General features: G+C 38.6%; 1 protein-coding gene and 1 pseudogene across 2 annotated transcripts in view; both read left to right on the top strand.

Moving 5' to 3' along the window:
* PIP4K2A (phosphatidylinositol-5-phosphate 4-kinase type 2 alpha) overlaps positions 1 to 22,241 on the top strand; it is a 145,397-nt gene that overhangs the window by 66,494 nt on the left and 56,662 nt on the right. For both annotated transcript variants that reach the window (XM_088789171.1, XM_088789167.1), the window contains exons 2-3: positions 18,748 to 18,845; positions 20,522 to 20,618. In XM_088789171.1, the coding sequence (XP_088645297.1) occupies positions 18,748 to 18,845; positions 20,522 to 20,618 (195 nt within the window). The remainder of the gene's footprint in view (positions 1 to 18,747; positions 18,846 to 20,521; positions 20,619 to 22,241) is intronic.
* Positions 1,201 to 1,579, top strand: LOC109452247 (protein LLP homolog pseudogene; annotated as a pseudogene).

Genomic DNA, 22,241 nt, shown 5'->3' with positions numbered 1-22,241 from the left:
GCTTCTTTGTAAGATCCAGGGTCACAGTGGTGGCTGTAATGTCATCTCTTTCCGTAGGGCACCCTGTTCAGGCTCTAGAGTCCAGTTTCAGAAATGTGTATGCGAGGTTGGCACAAGCATAGGGCTTAGCGTAGAGGAATCTAATTCTACCCTTCCTTCTCATGATATAAAAGAGGCCATTTACGTTCTCTGCTGACTTATTTCACTTTATTTCTCATCTGTTCAATGAGAATAATCCTATGTCATTATTATGAGAGAAAAAGCAGGTGGCACATATGAAAGTGTTTTTCAACAGTTTTAAAATGAGATGTTGCTATATCTAAGTGAATGATATGTAGTATGCCTGCCTCTGGCCAGCACGAATAAAATACGATAGAGTTTCTTTCTCAGTGGTACCTACTAAATGCTCAGAACATGCAGAGGGCCCGCTGGCTCAGTGGCCGGGAGCAGAGAATACTGTCAAAAATACGTGGGGACCTTTGATCCTCCAAAATATACAGCCAAATGCCCTTTTCCACCCCACCCCACCCCGCAGGGATAGGAGATGGGTAAAGATATGAATATTTTGAAAACTCTCCCATAGAACAATAGACACCAAATATTTTTGATCACACATCATGTGTGTGAAATATAAACATGCTAACGTGTACTTATTTATACATTAGGTTCATAGGCAAATATTAATGTTATGTGTATTTTGCAGCATATCTAGAAAGTGAAAATGGTGATATTAAATTTTTAAAATAATTTCAACAATATGAAAAATATTTTGTCCTCATTAAAATGATTGATTTTTAGTGAGACCAGTATAATTAGTATAGTTTTTGAAAATTTTGTTTTAATGTTGATTTTTTTTTTTTAAGCCTACCTCTAAGGTTCTGTATATTTTGATTCTTGGTATTAATGGCTTTCGTTGCTGAAAAGAACCCTCACAAAGATTTATAAATACAAATGGAAGAACTATATCACTGGACATTTTTTCTAAATCATCCTAGTCCTTGTCTCAGCCCATACTTGTCAGTTTTAGTTGACTTGACAGAGCTTTTAGTTGACTTTTAGATGTTAAATTTCATTTTCCCTGAAAATTTCTAAACATATTAGAAGGTATTGTATTTTGTTTTTATAGTTTTAACAAATGGGTGCGAGGACTTCTAGTGGTTCTGAGCATGTTGAGTGAGTGTGAGCTTTTTCAGATAAAATATGGGTAAAAGCTTATCGAGTAAGTGGAAAAGGAAAGTGTTGGAAAGAGAAAAAAGAATGCCCCAAAGGAGCTTAGGAGACTTAAAAGTATTCTTAAAAAAGATAGTGATGTTTTAATGAAAGATGTTCAAGAGATAGCAACTGTGGTGGTCCCCAAACATTGTGAAAATAAAACCCAATGGGTGGTGAAAGATGAAAAAGATGACAAGAAAATGGAGACTGATATTAAGAGAAACAAAAAGAGTCTTCTAGAGCAACATGGACACTACTCCATATGGATGAACCAGAGGCAAAGTAAAAGGCTGAAGGAAAGCGAGAGAAAGGGAAGGGGAAAAGCAAAACAAAAGCAGTGAAGACATTAAAGGGTCTGGCCTGGTAGACTCTTAAAAACCTGAAAAATGGTACATGGGACAGATCTGTGATTAGAATTTGTATACAGATTTCAGCTTTCACCAAATGAAAATTTTATTTCAACATTTTAACTTGGCCTTTTTCTTCAATTCAAATGTAACATAGCTCCTCAAATTTATTTTGAGAACTTGAATAAAACATTTTCTTTGATGAATGAACGCCATACTGATATTTTAATTGGATGTTGTCCAATTTGCAGCATCCAAATTCAGAATTCTGTCAAGTATTGATGTGGTTGTGATTGTTTGAGCTTCGTAAAGAGTAATTATTACACTGACAAATTTTAGCTAACTCTAGATTTAAAGAAAACTATTATGTTATTTTAAAAGATAATGTCAATGGATCTCATAAGCAGTACTTTTTGGAGTTTTGATTTTGTATAATTCAGAATAAAAGGTATCTCAAATCAATCAATCAATCAATCAATCCATAAATACATAAATCCATAAATACATAAATCCATAAATCCATAAATACATAAATACATAAATACATAAATACATAAATAAATAAATAAATAAATAAATAAAAGTTTAATAGATGGGTTCAAAGCCCGTTAACAAATGGGCTCAAAACTCTCTGGAAAGATTTCTAATAAGCTACAAGATTCTATTTCCAAGTGTGTGGGTGTGCTGATATAAGAGTTTTCATAGGTGACAAAGTTACATTGTTTTTGGCCACAAGATCACAAAACAGTGGAAACATTTCCAAACATCTGTTTTTAGAATCCTCTTGTTTTCAAAGCTCTAGTTTCTCTTGAAAAGCAGTTATTTTCTTAGTCGATGCTGAGTCTCATCACCTTTACTTTGAAAGGAAGCTTAAAGTGCATTGATTTCTTCTCTGCTAAATAGCACACTACTGACAGGCACCTCTTACCCCTGCAAAGGTCCACGAATTGGGAACACTTGTCTTTTTGCAAAGGAAAAGCACATGACTCATCTTTCAAATTCCACAAATTTTGAAAGTACTTGGGCTCTGTTTCCCTCCCAACCACACAGAATAGCTCTTTGTTTTTTGTTTTTTATTTTTAAATTTATTTTTAATTATAGTTTACACAACACTATTATACAACATACACTATTATATTAGTTTCAGGTGTATAACATAGTGATTCAACATTTATATACCTTACAAAGTGATCACCACAGTAAGTCTAGTAATCATCTGTCACCATAAATATATTACTGACTGTATTCCCTATGCTGTAAATTACATCCCTGTGATTTATTTTGTAACTGGAAGTTTGTACTTCTTAGTCCCCTACCCCTTTCCTGCCCACCCCCACCCTAGTTCTTTGAATGTATGGAATATAATTTACCAGAAGCAGAAAAATGTTAGAATCATCTTCACTTAGATGCAACCATAAAGCAAATTTCCCAGGTTGTGCAATTTGTTCTAAACCTTGAGTCTTCAAATACCGATCAGTATTTTCTATGTATCTGCCAACAGTATTTGCTGACAAAGGAATTCATTTGAATTTGGTGCCATATTGGCTTTCCTGTACTTATGGCCATTTTTTCCTTGGTAAGAATCACACGTGGTATGTGGTTTTTAGTCTTTTGTTTTAACCTAGAAAGAAGCTACTGTACATTAATCATTAAATTAGTAAAATTTTGTGAAGTGCTGAATTTGGTCATTTAGTATTACATGATGTTAAACATCATTGAAAAACTGTAGATGTTTGTGTTCCTGTGGGGTGCTTAGTTTTTAAATGACTTGCGCATTTGCTAGCTCCATACTGTCATCAGCTAATACCTGAAGGCACAGCATACCCTTAACTGATATGTGAGTATCTGATAGTCAAAATGGATGGGAGCCCACATTTTAAATAGTCTTCGCAATAACTCCAATTGTTTTCAAACTGTTCCTGTCAGATGCGATTAAATCATCAGTGCTCTGACCTGGTAATATGGACAATAAGGGACCGCACCAGGAGCTCAGCCCTCTGTTAGCTCTGCCATATTCTTGTTCACTCGTGCTTGTGTTTTTAGTGTTAGCTTCAGTCGGTGGTTTCTCTTCAGGCGTCCTTTTAAACACGTGTCTGGTCTGTGAGTGTTAATTAAAACCAGATGTTAAAGCCAGATGGTATGTTCCGTAAATCCACTCAGCGGGGCACAAGCAAGCTGCAGTCCTTTGCAATAGCCTGGACGTGGACGAAGGCACGATGCTCCACTGCCAGCCCTCCAGGCTGTGGGGTTCTGCTGTTTCTTCAGGTCGTCTCCCTTACAATATACAGCTCACGACTTTAACATGTAGACCGATGAGGCCATGTGTAAAACTGTATAATAAATTTTGCCAAGGTTAATGTTCTTAGATACACAATAAATAGTAATAGAAATTGTGCCGTCTCGTTGCTAGCGAGCATGCACCCTGTGTTGGGGACCATTGCTGTAGAGTCATGTGATGTGTCCCCTGAGCTAGACGCTTCATAAGTGCTTTAATTTTCCCTTCATTATTATGAAAATAACATCTGGGGAACTTCACACCCACCCCCGATCCCCAAACCTGCTGCTCCAGCTTTCATGTGCTTTCTCTAAGTTTCATATACAAATTGTGAATGTATAACCTGTCTCAAAAACATAAATGGGAGCTTATTGAACACATCTAGCTTTTTCACGTCATACTGTTTCTTACAGAACTTTCCATATCAGCATACAAACATACATACCAATAATTTCCCCTGATATTTACCCCTTTATTTCTGCATAATAGGCTTATACTGTTCTTTATGAATTTGTCAGTTATAGGTATTATTGGTGGACTTTCTGCCATGACAGATGATGCTATAGCTCTCCTACATCTTTTCATTTCTCCTCTTATTCCTCCCTTTGGTTAAAATAATACATAGCCTTAGGTTAAAGTAATAGTCAATATTCACCTTAGTGTGTCTCAGTGATTTTGAGTACTTTGTGAAGTACTGAATTTGGTAATTTAGTATTGTGAGATATTAAATATCACTGAAAAAATTACAGATTTGTTGCAGCTCTTCTCGTTCGTGTTAGAGACTTTTCTCATGTGTCTGGTGGTTTGTTGTTAATCATTCAAATTCCAGAAGGAACCACTGGAAAGCAGAATGAACGTTCTGGGAACCCAGGTGGCGATGCTTGCTGACACTGCGGGCTTTTACCGGAGGGTGGGTAGGTCATTGCCCACTGCTGGAGTTTTTTCTGGGGCTTGTTCTCCCAAGAGGAATTTGCAGTGTCCCCTCAGGGAGTGGCCACAGGCTGCAGGTGTGACTGCAGCAGAGCCGTGGGTAGGGGCTGAGGGCCCCTGGGTGAGGGCCCCGGGCTGAGAGTGGAGATTTCCACGCCTCCTGTGCCCAGCCCAGCCCTGCTCTGTGCCCGGGGTTAACTCTGAAGCCTCCTGGGTTCAGTTCCCCAAAGAATCAATCCCTTGTCTTCTGTGGGGTGCGGTGGTTGGCAACAGGCAATGAACTTTCTGCTCCCTGAACTACAGGCGCTTGTTCTGCAGCTGTGACAGCAAATTGGCCTCGGCATTTAGGTGGCAGCCTTCTCTCCTCTTCTGTCACTTAACAATCCTCCATTTTTTCCTCTTTTAAATGTCTCCTCTTCTGTTGTCTGCTAACTTCCTTTACTGTCATTTTAACAGGGTTTCTGGAAGGGAAGGAGATAAAAATGCACGGTCCATTCATCACCTAAACTGGGAATCCAGGAAAACTGTATAAACTGCCTAATGGTAACCTTCCTCATACTGTTCTTTCTTGTGCAGTGAAACAAGCTGCCCCTCTGTCCTGTTCATCAAAAGAAAAACAAAAATCCAAACCTAACCGAATCAGGAATTCAGTGCTTCCCTTCTGGAATGTTAATATAGGTCCCAACTATGAAGTTTGCTGAAGACATCATTTTATTTTAAATACTGAACTATACGTGCTCATCCACATCCCCATCATGTTCCAGGTTTTATGGATCGCATGTGAGCAATTGGTTTTCTAAATGCACGGCTGTCTCTCATCACTTTTTCAGCAGATGAGGTCCTCTGATTATGCCGGTGAGACAGCCATCTCACATAGCAACTCCTCCCCATCTTCTCCGCAGCCAGTCAAGACCCCAGCCATAGGGGACCCCTCTGCCTGGAGTTCAGGGAGCAGAAAGTGCATTGCCTGTTGGACCTACTGCCATAATTGCTGCTAATGTGGCATCTTCCACTGCCTTCTGGGGGGTTTTCTCTCACAGTCCACTTGGGGCACTCTACTTTTAGGGTGTCCTCATCGTTGGATGAATACACAGAGACATCGGGAAGTCTTAAAATATTTTGACATAATATATATCTGGCTACAAAAAGTAAAATATATTCATTTGAAACTTTCAAGTTCGGTATCTTGGAGTGTTGTGTCATTGCTAGCATTCATGCCATCCTCCCCAGACCAAAAAAATTTATATTCATTTGACCTCTATGAAGTATTTGAGTGTTGTATTTGGATGTCTTCGATCCCAGGTGTTAGAAACCTAACTCCCACTAGCTTAAAAGGTTGATTGGTTTGTGTATCTGGGAAGAATGGCAGGGGGTAGTCTGGTCTCAAGATGCATTGGGACCAGAGAGTCAGATGACATCATTTCCACATGGCTCTTGTCCCTCTTACTATGATTTTCATGTCTCTGGCTCGATGCCCTTCTGGAGACAGGCTGAAGACATGGAGACAGGCAGCTGAAGGCATAGCATCTCACTTTGGCATCCCTCCTATGTGTGTATGTCAATTGCAACGAAAGACCAAGATCACACAATGTCCTTGATTATCGTATCGGGGCTGTGGCTTCTTACCCTATCTTTGTCTCTGCCCCCCTATACCATAGAAATAAAACACTTTATGAGGTAATCTGTGTCTTCTAGAATTAACAGAATCTCTGTGGGAAGTTGTTTTTTAGATTCACTAGTATTTGCCTCCCATGTGCCAGTCACTGGAGCCCAGTGGTGGCTGAAACCCTGGAACGAGCAGTCATCTAGGCCAAAGATTATCGAGAGTGGTGGGGCCTGTGCCCAACTAGAGGTGCATTCCCACTGCTGCTCAGCACCAAATGAGTGAATCTAGGCTGGATGCCAGATCGTCTAGTTTTTCAAAGAAGCCTGAAATCAAAATCTGTATGTAAATTTTCTCAAGTCTGAAAAAAATTGGTAATTAATTCAAGCATTTTCTAAATCACTGTCTGGGCCAAACAATACATCATTTGCAATCTCTTATCTTCTCGAACTCATTTGAAAAAGTATAAAGCGAGATCAAGAAAGCTGGAGCGATGTGCTCAAGGATAGGCAGTGATGAAGTGGCAGAACTGGGCTTTGTCATATGTCTCCTGACTCCAAGCCTGGGGGACTTAAGAATGAACCACATTCACATTTAAATCTTGTTTTTCTTGGCAAAATTTTTCCTGAATTTTTAAAAGCTGGTTTTACTCTGTTATAGTAAATTTTTGGCTTTATTTCAAGTTTCATGTCAAATTCTTTGGTTCATGGAAGGTAGAATTTTAACATGACTTCATTCTTTTGGGTGAAGTTGGCAGTGGGCCAGCCAGTGAGGAACACCCTTCAGAAGTCTGATTGAGCTTGCAGATACCACGTTGACAGATGGTCTGTAATAGGGTTTGTCTCTGTCATAAATTAAGTAAGATTCTAAGCAAGATTTTAAATATTTCTGATGACATTTTAATTGTAGTCAAGTAGCCATTAATCAAAAGATTGACTTAATGATCCTTGTTCAACAGGAAAATCCCCTTAAGTGTAACAATTTGGGCTTTTTGGTTTAATAGATGCTGGAATGACAGACCTTTGTGCCTTAATTCATTTCACATCTCTACTGTGCTTTGCTCTCAGAACATTTTTATCTGGCTCGTCAAAATAAAGCATTTATTTTCTAGACGTCTGAAGGTAGCTCACATTTCAAAAGAAGGCTTTAATTAAAATGTACTTGTATCTTTGATTCTGTATTATCTGAAAAAACAAAGATGTGAACTTTTAAAAAGTGATCTCAGAAAATGAATAGTGATGGAGCAGCTATAGAAAATTGACCTCTTTCCTCAAGACAGGTAAAAATACATTTCACAAACATCAACTGCCTGTTTTTCCTACCTCTATAATTGACTCTAATTTGCTCTGCCTGCCCCTTCGAAGCCTCAGAACTTTACAATTGCTATTTGATTTGCAGCATAAGTTGTATTGAAAGCCATACATTCCAAGTGTGCGCTTCGTGATTGAGTCATATTGAGACTTCAGTTTTTTACATTTGTAATTATTTCAACCTATATGCATTACAAAATTATATGCATTACAAGATTGTAATATGCATTACAAGATTATTACAAGATTATTTCAAAATGATAGATGATGTTCAAGTCAATTTTTTACAAACATGGAATAAGAAATTACAAATAGGTATCAAATACATGGTAAAAAATCAATCAGGTTAAAAAAACTTCAGGTAATCTTCCCCCTACCCCATCCCCACTCCTCCAAATTTGTTAAGAAAGATAGTAGAAAAACGTAAGAGAATATGATGCTTTTATGATGTTCTTTGCTCTAAGGACATTATGGTTGCTATCTCCAATAAAATATGAACTTTGTTATAAATTCACGGTGCTATTCCCACTTACAAAGGTATTACAAGAATTTTCACAAGTCTGTTGCCAGGTATTCGAAAGGGGTGGTCGTAGTTACTGCACCCAATTTGGACAGTTCTGTGTACACAGGGAAGTCTACCTAATCTGTTCAAGTTTCTTATTATAACCCTTAAGTTGTTATGTCTCTGTTTCCTGCTCCTCCTCAGGCTCCCACTCCCTACCCTCTCCCAAAATAGTGCAGATGGCTCTGGGGAAGAGCATGGAGAAGGACATGTACAATCTTGAGGATCTTTTCTAGCTCACACTAGAGAAAATATTTTCTTAGGAATGCACCGGAGGTTATTTTGTAGACCTCTGGGGAGAACTAGCCAAAGTTCTGATGCACATTTAAATGGGCCCTGCTGTTTGTGGGACAGTGACAGGTGTCAGAACCTCCAGCTGTGATTCTATTCAGTAGCTCTGGGAACACCTGCAGCTTTCATCTACCGTGTTTCCCCGAAAATAAGACCTAGCGGGACAATCAGCCTAATGCATCTTTTGGAGCAAAAAATAATATAAGATCCAGTATTATATTATATATTATATTATATTATATTATATTATATTATATTATATTATATTATATTATATTATGTTATATTTAAGACCCAGTCTTATTTTACTATAAGATGCATTAGAGCTGATTGTCCGGCTAAGTCTTATTTTCCGGATAAATGGTAGTAGGAGTTAATTTTAATTTTCTAATCTTTCACTTCTGGAAGCCAATGAACCCTAGGGCAAAAATGTTCAAAGTAAATAATTTGGTGTGAGGAATCCTATGTTTATCAACCATAGAATCCACAAAGGAATTTTGCTTTTTAGGGTGAATCCAGTAAGTGGAAAGTGTCTCTTTTCAGGCACTGATAAGAAGAGATATGGAGGGGAAAAAGAGATTGTTAACAGCAATGGTGAATTGGTATTTGTGTGTGTGTGTGTGTGTGTGTGTGTGTGTGTGTGAAGTCAGAATCCTTTCTTAGAAACCAGAAGCAATTGAAAAACTTATAATGTTTGAGAAATTTGGTATGACATATTTGTTATTTGATTTCCCTAAGAAATTAGTTAGAGTTAAAACAGGACCCCAGATAATAGTCATGTTGAGTTATGCATTACAGTATTTTCCCCATTGGGTCCTTACTGATCTTGAATCCTTTGTATTCATCTTACCCAGGTTTATCACCCACTGTATTTTTATTATTGAATCGTGTTTTAAAATATGCATTCATATTTAAGTGGTAGGAATGTTGTTTGGGAGATAAAATAAGCCCTTTTATTCTTCATCTTGAGATTTCGAGGGATAAATGGGCTTTTAAAAATAATTCCCACTCTTGCCGTCTTCCATTTTGCCCCAGTCTCGATGGACTAGCTGCCATGAACAGCTCTGCCCAGCAGCTCTCATTCAGGCTTTGTACCCAGCAGCCACCCTGTAGCTTCCCGTGCTGGATGCTTCCTATTTCTTCTCAACATGGCCTAATTTGTAGTGAATTGTCTATTCTAATCAGATTAAATATCTCAGTGTCTACTACATGTGAGAGTTTTCTTTTTGCTGTTGTTTTTTCTTTGGTCCTTTTTGTGTATGCTTGCCTGAAGGAAAACCAATTACTAATTATGTATTAGTCTGGGAATGTAGTATTTAGGGTGAATATATCTGAATTAATTAAGCGCCATTAATAATGCCTCACAATTTATGAACATATTCTTTACTTAATATTATATGGATTCGTGAAGTTTGTTTTTTAAATGTCTCTGTGTGAAATGGCTTTGTGGGAACACCTCTGTATGTCTTAATTTCAGAACCATTATAGGCTGGGTCTTACTTATTTGTTCCTTGTCCAATAGCTATTTATTATGCTCATTTTTGCATTTTCATTGCAAACTCTGATTTCTTGCCAGTTTGAACTCAGTGTTACATCTGCAGGAATAACACTCATTGCAGCTAGCAGATCTAAAGCCAACGCCCCCACTCCCACCACACACACACACACACACACATACACACACACACACACACACACACACACACACCTATGTTTTACAGTGTTAGAGGGAACTTGAGTGGGATAGAAATTTAAATGTTTTGCTGAAGACATGAATCAAGATACCTTTTCTGAGTTGGGCCATATAGTATTTTAAAAGGAAAAATCTGCATAAATTTTATTGTACTATGTGAGAATCATTTTTATTAAAGGAAAGCTTGGACAATTTGCTTTAATAAATAATTGCTTTGGAAATCAATTTTATATATTTCATTGATATTGTTCATAATTCATTAGGATTTAATGGAGCTTTGAGGAATATTTATTTTCCCTTTTTTGAAATGACAAGGAATGTCAGAGAAATGATAACTTTTCAGGGATACAGGTTTTTGCAAATTTAGATTGCACTTATTCAAATCACAGCTGATATACTTGCAGTAGGCCATGTTCTACATTCAATTAAATATGCCTTTAATCATTTGTTCTAAACATTTAGTTAATTACTCCTTTTTAAAAAGAGGAATGCTTTAGAAATTTTTAACACAATGAAGACTTCAATTTGAGGTGTACATTCATGAAGTCGCCTGTGCATCTTACCTCATAGGCTTTCAGAAGCTCCAAATGATCTTGGAGTCAGCCAGTCCTACTGTCTGAATTTTATATTTGAGGTAACTCAAGTGAGTTGTCTGACAGAGAAAGATTTAGGCTGGATTAGTTTACCTAATCTCACTATTAGCCTCAATTTCCTGGAAAATGGGGACAATAGTAGTTCCTACTCCATTTGGTTGTAAAGATCACATAGGATACTGTGTCTAAGGGTTTAATGTGATGCTTGGAAGGTTTCTATGAAGTATTGGCAAGACTAATGTATTAACATGAGTTAAGGTCAAGCTGAGCCTGGACCCCAGTGGCTCTTCCTTCACCACCCTCATTTCAATCAATATCCTCACCTCTACACATACTCTCGCTCTCACTCCTCCTCCCAACTCGAATTATGATACAATCAGGAACAATTTGGGCCCCTTGTACTAAACCTGTTACCCTACCCCCCATGCCCTTGTGTGTATTGGTGACAACAAAACCTTTATTGTATGTCTTATGTTGGGCCCCACAGCTATCCACATTGATACCAATTGGCTAAGCAGAAAGGCAGAGCTGGTCCACACCTGCCTGTTTTGGGGGTGCCTGGTGGATATAAATAGGAAGAAGAGGCCCAGCCCACAGCCTCTGCAAGGGTGTATTAATAACATACTTCTATGATCATGAGCTCGATAGGGATGTCAGCACAAATAGAAAATGAAAAAATATTTGCCAAAGTGGTCTGACAACTAGTACTTCACAAGCATAAAGTGGTATTACACTTTGTTGTGAGAGTTCGTTAAATATTTGCAACCGGAGGGAACCTTAAATGTGGCCTTAAAAACAGAAGTAGTGCTTTCAGTTTATTGTTTAATTAACCTAATACAGTTTTAATAAACTCCAAAAGCACTTTTATCTCCATAAATTAAAAGGTATTTGGATTTCATGATGCACGCTTATTCCTGTGGTGGGGTGAGTTATTCTTTTCTTCAAAGTAGTAATGATTAACACAAATTGTTTTGTTTCCTTTCATGAATATTATGTAGTTTATATAAATATATATATTTGTGTTTGTGTGTTTCCTATGTAATTATCTATAAAGAAAGACAAAGAAAAGTATAAACTGTTTGTTAAAATACTGATAATAACAGATGTAAACTAATGATGATAAACTACTGTTAGTTTAGCAATTTTGAGGTGGGCCATATAGAATGATTAGGCGAGGTAAAATGCCAGCCTAATAAATTAAAATTTCCTCAAATTGAAGACTTTGAAATTAAAGAAATTTGTCCTGAAATCATAAAGTTCAAAACCCATAGCCCTATGTGGAATATAGAAATTAACAAATAGTATTAACTCAACCTTTTTCAAGATGATGGATCATTGTCATTACCTGCATCACTCATGAATGTGAACTAGAGACAAGGATACATTCCAGTTTGTGTGATGTCCATGTAATAGGCTAACGGAGAGATTTATCCAGGAAGTGAAAGGGCCTTTTATTTATCGGGCAGCACTATAATTAATACATTTTGGTAAAATTGATAAATGACTGGTGAGCCCCCATATACAGCAAAATAAAACATGTTTATAGCAAAAATAATATAGGCGCTCATGGATACACTATTGAAAAATACTGTTTACTAATAAAAAGTTTCTTTAACCTCTGGTTGGTGAAGTGTTCACTTACATGTCATGAACTCTAGCTACTCACCTGACCAAGAGGTTTGGGGGAATAATTTGGAAGGGTGGGGGAGAGAAACCCAAAGGAAATGTGAAGCCATTGTGAATGAAAGGCAGTGGAAGAAAGATAAAGTGCTGGTGAAGTAGCTTATATAACTTTGTATCAAACTACTGTTCAATTATAACGGTATAGATATATCAGAATACACTGTAATCTGCAGAATGAGAAAATAAGACTGTAGAATCTTTAAGGTTCTCTTTTAATTTCATCACCTGTAACTCCCTGTAAATTAAGGTGTGAGCGTAATCATCTTTGATTTTTCACCTCTTTTCTCCTCTAGTAACAAGGGCCAGACATTCTCTACTTCCTGGGTACTCTGATTTTTTGAAGATGGGACTTGTAGAAATAACTAAATGTGTGTGCTTTCCAGATATTTAAATGAAACACGAGTCACATCTCTCCACCTGACAAGAGCCACATGGGTTTCACCTCTTCCAGAAGCCCTTGCCCTGTTACAGTGGGCTCCCTGCTGAGTACCTGTGGCACTTACTATCTTATGCTGCTTCGTATTTCACTTTGTGTATGTGCTGGCCCATCAAATATAGGGGAAAACTCTTTATGGTCAGGAATAGTATTTTGTATTGAATTTCCATTTCCAAGTGATTATCCTGGAATTAATTCCATTGCTCTTTATGGCACACTCAACTAGCAAAAACCTCAAATCTGACCCCAACCATCCTGGCCTCTGCACCTGCACCCTGAGCCTGACTCTCCTGGAATGTCACTCCTATAAATTCACCATCCCACCTCTGTCCCAAATCCCAGCCTTATTTGTTTCTTCCAGCTTGTTCTCCCACATTGTGCAGTCACTTTTCAAGTTCTCTGTGTTCTCTCTAAGCCTCTGAACCACCCAGCCTACCTCTCACTCCCAGCGCATGGCCGTGGCTCCAACTTCCCAGAGAGAATTGGAGCCAGTGAACTGGAACTGCTGTCTTCCCTCAGTCAGATTCTGCCCCTTTTTTTCTCGTGCACAATGCCTGTCCCTTTTCCCTGTGCTGAAAGAAGAGCTGCCTCCCCAGAGCCGTGCCCTTCCTGCTTGCTTTGCATCCCCTCCCCTCCCACTTTCTCAGGAAGTGCTGTGAAAAGAAAAGCTCTTCTTTCTCAGGCCCACCCTCGATCCTCATCCTCTTCATGTCTCCACTCTCGTTCACGTCCAGACTTAAAAACTAGACAGATACAGCGTCTGCATGCTCTCACCTTGCCTGCTCTCCTGAGCTGACTCCAAGATGGTGGGCACCGCTCTGCTCCGTCACTCCAACGTCACCAAAGACCTCCATTTTGTTCAGTCCAGCGGACGTCTCCAATCACCCCACCTGGCTTCTCAGGAGCATTCAGCACTGTCTGTCCCATCAGTTCCCTCATGTCCATGAGGTGACCCAGTGCCTTCAGTTCTCCCTCGCAGTTCTTCCCTTTCTCCTTTGCTGGCTCATCCTCCTCTTCCAACTGTTAACCATTGGCGTTCTCCAAGATGGACTCTACGCCCTCCGGTCCTCCATTGTGTTCACTCTCCAGTCTAGCGCCTTCACTGCTGAGAAATAACTAATGTCTTATACACAGATACGCATAATTCTATCCCTTCCCCAGACTCCCCTGGGGTCTTCTGAGCCACATGTTCAACTGCCTACCTAACATCAACACTTGAAATGTCTTGGGAGCACGTCAAATTTAACAAGTTCAAAACTGAAGTCTTCTCTTAAACCCCTCTGTCTCGGTAAAATCATGGTCCCTCCTGTCACGCAAATTTGTTTTACCTCCTCAGTATCTCTAGAATGTACTTCCTTCATCTCCGCTGGCTGCCTCCACCCCTGCCAGACTAGCATCCTCTCATGAGTTCCCCGGGAGCCTCCCTTCGGCCTCTTAGGCTAATGCTCAGCTCCATCCCATCGCGTGCCCTCCAGATTTCTGCCCTCCTACCACTTTCCTCTTTCATTTCCCCTGGCATGCTCCCTCCTACCACAGGCCCTTTGCACCTATCACCCTACTTCCTGGAACCCCTCTCCACCTGCCTTCTCCTGCTCTAGTCCAACTCCTCCATCAGTCATCACCACCCTAGTCCATGCCTTTGTCATGCTGGCTCGTAGCCTGATGGCCTTCCCCCTCCTGACACTTGTCACTGTTGGAATGTTACATGTGTGCAATTCTTCAGTTAATGTGTGTGCCCCTCTAGACTGTAGGCACTAAGAGGGTGAACACTGGTGTTTGAGCAGTCCCCAACCCAGAGGGGACACTCACACATTGTGTTCATGAAAGGATGGGGGTGAGTGTATATCAATACGGGAAATGCTCAGATTACACATTCCATCTTGGCTGAGATGGAACATTTTTCAAAGCAGGAACTATAAAGCAAAAAAGATTCAAAGAGTTTCTCTTTCCCTACTTCCAAATTGGATTTTGCTTTCTTAGTAATCACTTGAAGCATAGATGTGATAAAAGAAATTATTTATTATGTTCTCTTGAACTAGTTTCTATATAAGTTAATGAAAGCAATATGAAGTCAGTGACTCCTTATCTTTTCTTTACCACCCTGTAAACATTTTTACATGTTTTTCAACATTTTTATTTCCACAAAATATTGAAAAATAGATTTTCATCAAGCTTCATTCTAATTGTGCTTGTCACAGACTTGGTTTTTAGTTCTGGTTCTCTCTTTTTATTTAAACTTTGATATTCCAGTGATAGTATAAAGATATGTAAATTTAAATTTTTCATAAATATATTCTGAGAATTATTTAATATTGTAAGATACTTGAGTAAACTGAATGGGCAAGAATATATGATTTTAAATTAGTGTAGAGTTTTATTAAATGACAATTTCATACATTTTTATGTAACATAACATGAGGAGATTTTAATTAGTATAGAACAGGCTAAGTGTGATGCCTGATTAAGTTATTGTAATAATTTGATAGGAAGAGAATTGTACGTTGGCCTTGCACAAATACAGCTGATAGTTATACCAAGAAAAACACTTGCAGGGAAAGCTGGTACAGTCATAAGTATTTATGAGTTAAGGATTAATTTGTGGTTGTAATTAAGGTATTTTCGGGATGAATATAAAATAGTGATAGATTAGAATCCATTACAATGCATTTTGAGGTATTATCTTATTCCATAATTAGATGATATCATTTGCTGTTTTAAGCATCTGCCACCATTTATATCCGTGCTTCCCAAACTGCCAGGGTGCCTTAGGGCACTGCAGCAAATTCCACAGGAGTGCCACAGATTATTTTAAAATTCAAAGGGCACCTTGGTAATGCTCAACATCTGTAAGACACTGTGCAAACTGTTAGCTCGAGGGAATTCACAATTTCAACTTAGATTGTACTACTTTCCTTTAAATGACATGGTATCTTCAGGAAGCTGGATTCTTAGCAGTTGTGCAGAAAAAGCAAAAGCACCCACGAAAATCAAAGTGGATCAGGAAATGAGCGTAGTGGTCTCCAATCAGATCATAAGATTTGGGAATTTGTGCAGTACCCAACATAACCTTATCATATACTAATTAGTGTATGTTTTAATTGTTATATTAATCAATATATAAATAAATATGTCAATATATTTTTATAAAACATCTGGTAGTTTGCATATATGTTTTTCATAGTTTTTTAAAAAATTATTAAAGTACTTAATTGTTAGAACAGGCAATTTTTTTGACATGATTTCAAAAATCAAAAGGATGAGAAGGAACACAGTGAGAAGTTCCCCATCTGGGTTGATGGCAGCCCCGTCCTGCCAATTGCTCAGGCCAAAGCCTCTGAGTGGGTCGTGGCTTCTGTCTTACTCACATCTCACATTCACTACTATAGGAAATCATGTTGGCTGTACTTTCAAAATACATGCAGAATCTGACTCCTAGCCATACTGTTTTCTGGTCAAAAGAAGCTATTGCTACAGTTCCTAGTACTACGATTAGTAATTTAGTGAAAGCAATATGAAGTTGATTATTCCTTCACTATACTACTACTACTTATTAATACTGGTCTCCCTACTTCTTTACTTATGCCCACTATACCCCTCACCACTCCCCCCTCCCCCACCGCCAAGGAATCTTTTTAAACGCAAAGTTAAGTGATAGCAACATTCTATCACCCAGAACCTGTGATAGCACCCATATCGCTGGGAGGAAAAGCCAGTCTTTCCAGTGATCTGCAAGGTATACAGGACCCGCTTTCACTTAACTCTCTGATCTCAGTTCTTACTATTTCTCCCCACACTAATTGGCTCCAACCACACTGGTCTCCTTGTTCCAAGCAGACCAGGCATGCCCCCTACCCTAGGGCCTCTGCACTGGCATGCTAAATCCCTATCTCTTTCTACCTTTGACCTACCCTAACCCATCCTATTTTAAATATCCCAGTGACACCCCCCCAACCCATGCACTGAGAGACATTTCCTAGCCCTTTTATTCTTTTTTCCATAGCTTTCTAACATAGTGAATAATTTACTTCTAACAGAGTTTACTAAGTTTATTGTTTTATTTTCTGACTCTTCCCACAAAAATATAAGCTCCAGGAGGACAGGCACCTTAATCTGTTTTGTTCAACAAAGTATCTGAAGCAACTAGAAGAATATTTGGCAATAACAGGTGTACAGCAAATATTCTTAACTTTTTATCTATCTGAACTATCGATGAATGCATATTCAAAACTTTCTCTGTAATGATGGATTGTCCATTCTCCCAGGGGTCTGAATAATGTTTGCTCTGTTTTCAAGCTAATTAGGTACTTATAAAATATGAATCCTATCTACCTTGCTAACTGAACCTTTTATCATTATGTACAGACCTTCTTTATCCTTAATAATGCTTTTGCCTCAGAGTTATTGCACAGTGTATCTAATATTAGTAATGTTAAACTATCTTTTCAATAATTTTAGTACTACTTAGTAAATTTTTTCTTTTCCTTAATTCATTTTGACAATTTTTATTTTTAACTGCTAGTCTATTTATACTTATTGTAATTATATATAGATCCAGATTTGTTTCTATCATTTGCTTTATATTTGTTCCACTTTTGCGTGCTTTTTTTTTTTTTCTTACTTGATTTATTTTTTTAAAAAAAATAGGTTTTATTTGTATTCTTACTATTTGTTCTCTTCTAGTTATGTGGAGGTACAATTTCTATTATTTTCATGTTTGCCTCCAAAATTTTACCTTAATACTTAGTCTAAAGTTAACATCTTGTACACCCAAAACTAATGTAAAATAATGTTGGACATTAACTGTAATGGAAAAATTTTTAAAAAAGAAAGTAAACATCTTAACTCTCCTAAACAATACCTGAACACTGTAACTCTGTTCTTCTGTTTCCCAACTTACACGCTGTTGCTATTAAGTGTTTATTTCTGTCCTTTTTAATCCCATAAATTAAGCATTATTATTTATATAGGCAGTGTTTACTTATGTTTATCTGCATATTCACCAGTTTATTTGTTTACTGTTTATTTGTTTGTATCTCAGATGTTCCACACATATATTTACTTTTTTTCTGAAGTGTATTGTTGGAGTGTAAATATGTAATATGCTGTGAAAGTTTATAAGTTCCTTAAGTGAGGTCTGTTTTAGGTAAGTTCTCAGTTTATATGAAAAAGCTTTTATTGTGCTGCCTTTTTTCGAAAGAGTTTTGATGAATACACACACACACACACACACACACACACACACACACACACACCATATATATTTGACATGTGTTTTTTCCAACACCACGAAGCAATTAACTCAACTGTGACGCTGTCTTCCAGGAGATAGCATCAGATCCCACAGGTTAAGGGATCCTTCCCATAAGACTCTTCAGAGGCCAATCTTCAAATCTTAAGTCCAGGTTATTTCTTGTGGTTCTTACTGACCAGCTATAAATTGGAGGTTCCCAAGACAGTGTCCTCGGGTTCAATTAACTTGCTAGAGTGGCTTATGGAGAAACGTTTATTCACAACTACCAGTTTATCATAAAGAATATTATAAAGAATCCAGATGAAGAGGTACATAGGGCAAGGCCCAGAAGGGTGCAGAGCCCAGGAGTTTCTGTCCCCATGGCTCTGGGGTGCACCACTCTCCTGGCATGCCTTCACCTACACGGAAGCTCATCCACTCTTGTTCAAGAGTTTTTGTAGTGCTTCTTCTTCTCCAGCATCCCCCTTCCCCATCCCTGAGGTTAGTGGGCTGGGCTGAAAGTTCCAAGCACTTCCCACCTAGAGAGTAATAACCTGTGCCATTTATTTTATATTTTTCTAGATCAATGAACTGAGCCATGTTCAAATCCCTGTGATGTTGATGCCAGATGACTTCAAAGCCTACTCAAAGATAAAGGTGGACAATCACCTTTTTAACAAGTAAGTACAAATACAATCTTTTCTAGAACTGATATGGCTGCCAAGAGTATGTTTTTTTGTGAATTTCTATAATCACATTATTTTTCAATGGGTGGGAGTAAAGTTTTGCTGATGAGGTTAATCCTGTGATAAACATAACCATCTGTCATTTTCAGAAAAGCGACAGCAGGCCCTCTTGGGTAATATCCCTTTACCATATGGCATATTGTTCTCTATGAATATCTTATATGTTAAAAGTGATATTCTCATTACAATTTAAATGCTTCAAGCTGTAAAGTGCTAGGATTTTTTTAACAGCTATGGACCTCATCTATCTTACACAAAACTCTCCTAATGATTACTTTACGAACAGAAATGACAACTTCATAGAACAATAAAGAATTAAGGTGCATTTTCATAAAACATATCTGGATGCCATGTTGGGCATTGAGACTTCTCCTTCATTTGAATGTCATTGTACACGTCGTTAGGGAGCACTATATGTGTTAGGAAGTCCACTGAGAGACAGAGATACAGGGATGTATAAGAAATGGCCCCGCTCTCATAGGGTTCACAGTCAGGCGGGTGGTTGAAAACTGACACATGTACAAATTACTATAATTTGGTGTGCAAACTACCACAATGAGGTGTGTGTGTGAGAGAGAGATGGGGAGAGAGAGAGAGAGAGAGAAAGAGAGAGAGCGAGAGAGAGAGAGAGAGAGAGAGAGAGAACACAAAAGAGGAAGCAATTTTAAAGGAATAGAATGAGCCTCAAAGAAATCCCTCCTACATGAGGAACAATTGTTCTAACATGAAGCTCATGTGTTAATTCTTCTCAAACTACTGTTTAGAAGTTGACCCTTTGAAAGGACTTGTACTATGTGAATTTGAATGTGAAATATATATAAAACGAAATAGGTTGTTCAGGAAATGAGAGAGTCTTGTTCTGTAAACTTGTATCAGCAAGTAATGGAGACTCCTGTGGGGGCGCTGTTTGTAGCTTGCTCTGCTGCCTTTCCCTAACTCCCCACAGTTTTGTTTTTCCTTTACCATTTGGGTCAGCAAGGTACCTTCCCTTTGCACCTACTTTTCCTTGGGAAAGCAGCTGTAGAAGGTGGTCAGGATAAAAAAGGTCATATACGCCGATTGCTCCTAGGTGGTGAGAGGACACAAATGTGATCAGTCTGTCCCTTCTGTCCCCTGGATCTTACCGTGGGTTGTACAGTGGACGTTCACAATAGGGGTTTGAATTACGTGGGCCCATTTATAGGTGGAGTTTTAAAATAAATACATACAGTACCGTAATGTGTTTTCTCTTCCTTATGATTTTAATAACATTTTTTTTTCTCTAGCGTATTTAATTGTGAGAATATAGTATATAATACATATAACATACACAATTATGCGTTAATTGACTATGTTATCAGTAAGGCTTATGGTCAAGCATAGGCTATTAGTAGTTAAGTTTTGTGGGGAGTCAAAGGTTATATATTGATATTCAACTGCATGTGTGGGGGGTCAGCACCCATGTGTTGCTCAGGGTCAGCTGCAGTTGGTTGTCACAAGTCCCTCTGTGCCCTCTATGGGTAGGGAACTCTAAGCACTTCTTTGGCTATTGGTAGAACTAGATGGTGGGAGATTCAAGTGTGGTGATCCCTTTGTATATGTGAGCTTTATTCCACAATATGCTGTTTCAGAGAAAACATGCCGAGCCATTTCAAGTTTAAGGAGTACTGCCCGATGGTTTTCCGAAACCTGCGGGAGAGATTTGGAATCGATGATCAGGATTTCCAGGTGAGTTGCTTTTGTAATGTTTGCTTCAAATGGGCTTTATTATGCCTTTTGCTCTGTGAAATACGATTTATTAATACATTTTTGTCATTACAAGTACGTATATGATAGTAGTTTTGATTTTGTACATTGATTTTCAATGTTATTTCTGAAATAATGAGTTCTTTCATTTTGGGACCCGTCTACAATATGATTTCATTAGTCAGTAGGAAAAGAAGTTATTCTTTGGGAAAAGAGCAGACATGTGAGACTTTTATATAACACTCTCACTTCCAGGTGAGGGTGTTCCGCCAGTCAGTGTTCTGCCCCTTTTTGATTGATGCCGTGAATGTGCCACCAGCCTGTGCAAATGTCTTATGTGTGTATTGAATTCGCATTTCCTGTATTTATAGAGGCTACTTAGGAATCAGAAATGTTTTTGTTTTTGCTGATTTGCTGCTTTTAAATTGGCCAACCAAGATTCTCACTCGCAGTATCTTTGTCAGAGGCCACACATATGCACTCCAATGCTACATGGTACGGTGGCTGCAGCACTGTTGTCGCCATCAGCAGCCCACCTTTCCTGGGAACGGCTCTGTAAAGTGTACCACCATGGAAAAAGGTGCACTGCTGCTTTACTCCTCATGTGTGCCTGGTTCTCAGTTTTAACTTTTAAAATTGACATCATGGTGCTGTCATATCTGCTGATCCACAGTCATTCTCCCAAGAAAGGACCTGATATTGGTTACCCGATTTTCACTTGGCCAGCCAGATTCAGAAAAGCCAAGGATTTTCTTTGTAAGCAGAAATCTGTGTTAAGAGATGCAAGGGCTATTTTCGGGTTTTTTTATGACCGTCTATTCATTTTATTGAGTTCTGACTTACAATAAATCCCTTCAGATCTAGCAAACCCTTGATCTCATTTTCCCTAAATGGGAAATCTTAATTGATCCTGCATTAGGTGCCATATTGCCTCCCTGGGTGACCTCATAAGTTAAGTATTAGCACAGCTTACCCTGTATTTTCCCTGAACGATTAGGGTCTCCAAGGCAAATTGAGCTTAGTTAATACACTTTCCTAAAGACTTGGGCCTCCCCACCCTGCCCTGCCTCAATGTTGAAACCTTCCAAGAATTTCTCACATGCCACCTAGGACTGAGAAGCCTCCCAGCTGCCATGTTTTGAAAAAGCAATGCTGGCCAGGCTGCAAGTGACATTCCCTCCTCGGTTGCTGGGGCTCAGGTGTCCAGGGAGGTCCAGGTTCTGAGCAGAGTGCGCCCGGGGAGGGCTGAGGGGAAGTGTCACAAGGAGGATGTGGGCGCTCCATTTGCTTTTAAAAAGTGCGGTGGAGCCAACAACGCTCCGGTTTGACCTTCATGTGTCAGAGAGAAAGAGCTCAGACTTGCAACTGAGGCTGAAAAGAATGTCACTTTTAAAGAATACATTTTTGGAATAGTAAAAAAGGTTTGTATAAAATAAAGAGGAATAGTTCCTGATTATTTAAGAACTGTTACTACCTTTAAAGAGGCCATATGAAAATAAACAGAGTACTTTAAAAGGAGTGAACAACTGGTAATTTTGACGTCCTAAGATCTCCTGTGGCTGACTCTGTCGTGCTAAACTGAAACATGTTCCTTTCTTGGTTCCT

The sequence above is a fragment of the Rhinolophus sinicus genome, chromosome 1 (genome assembly GCF_057876585.1).
Source record: "Rhinolophus sinicus isolate RSI-liver-muscle chromosome 1, RSI-T2T, whole genome shotgun sequence".
NCBI classification, from domain to species: Eukaryota; Metazoa; Chordata; class Mammalia; order Chiroptera; family Rhinolophidae; genus Rhinolophus; species Rhinolophus sinicus.
Note: the sequence above shows the minus strand (reverse complement) of the source record. Positions and strands in the feature narration are given on the sequence as shown.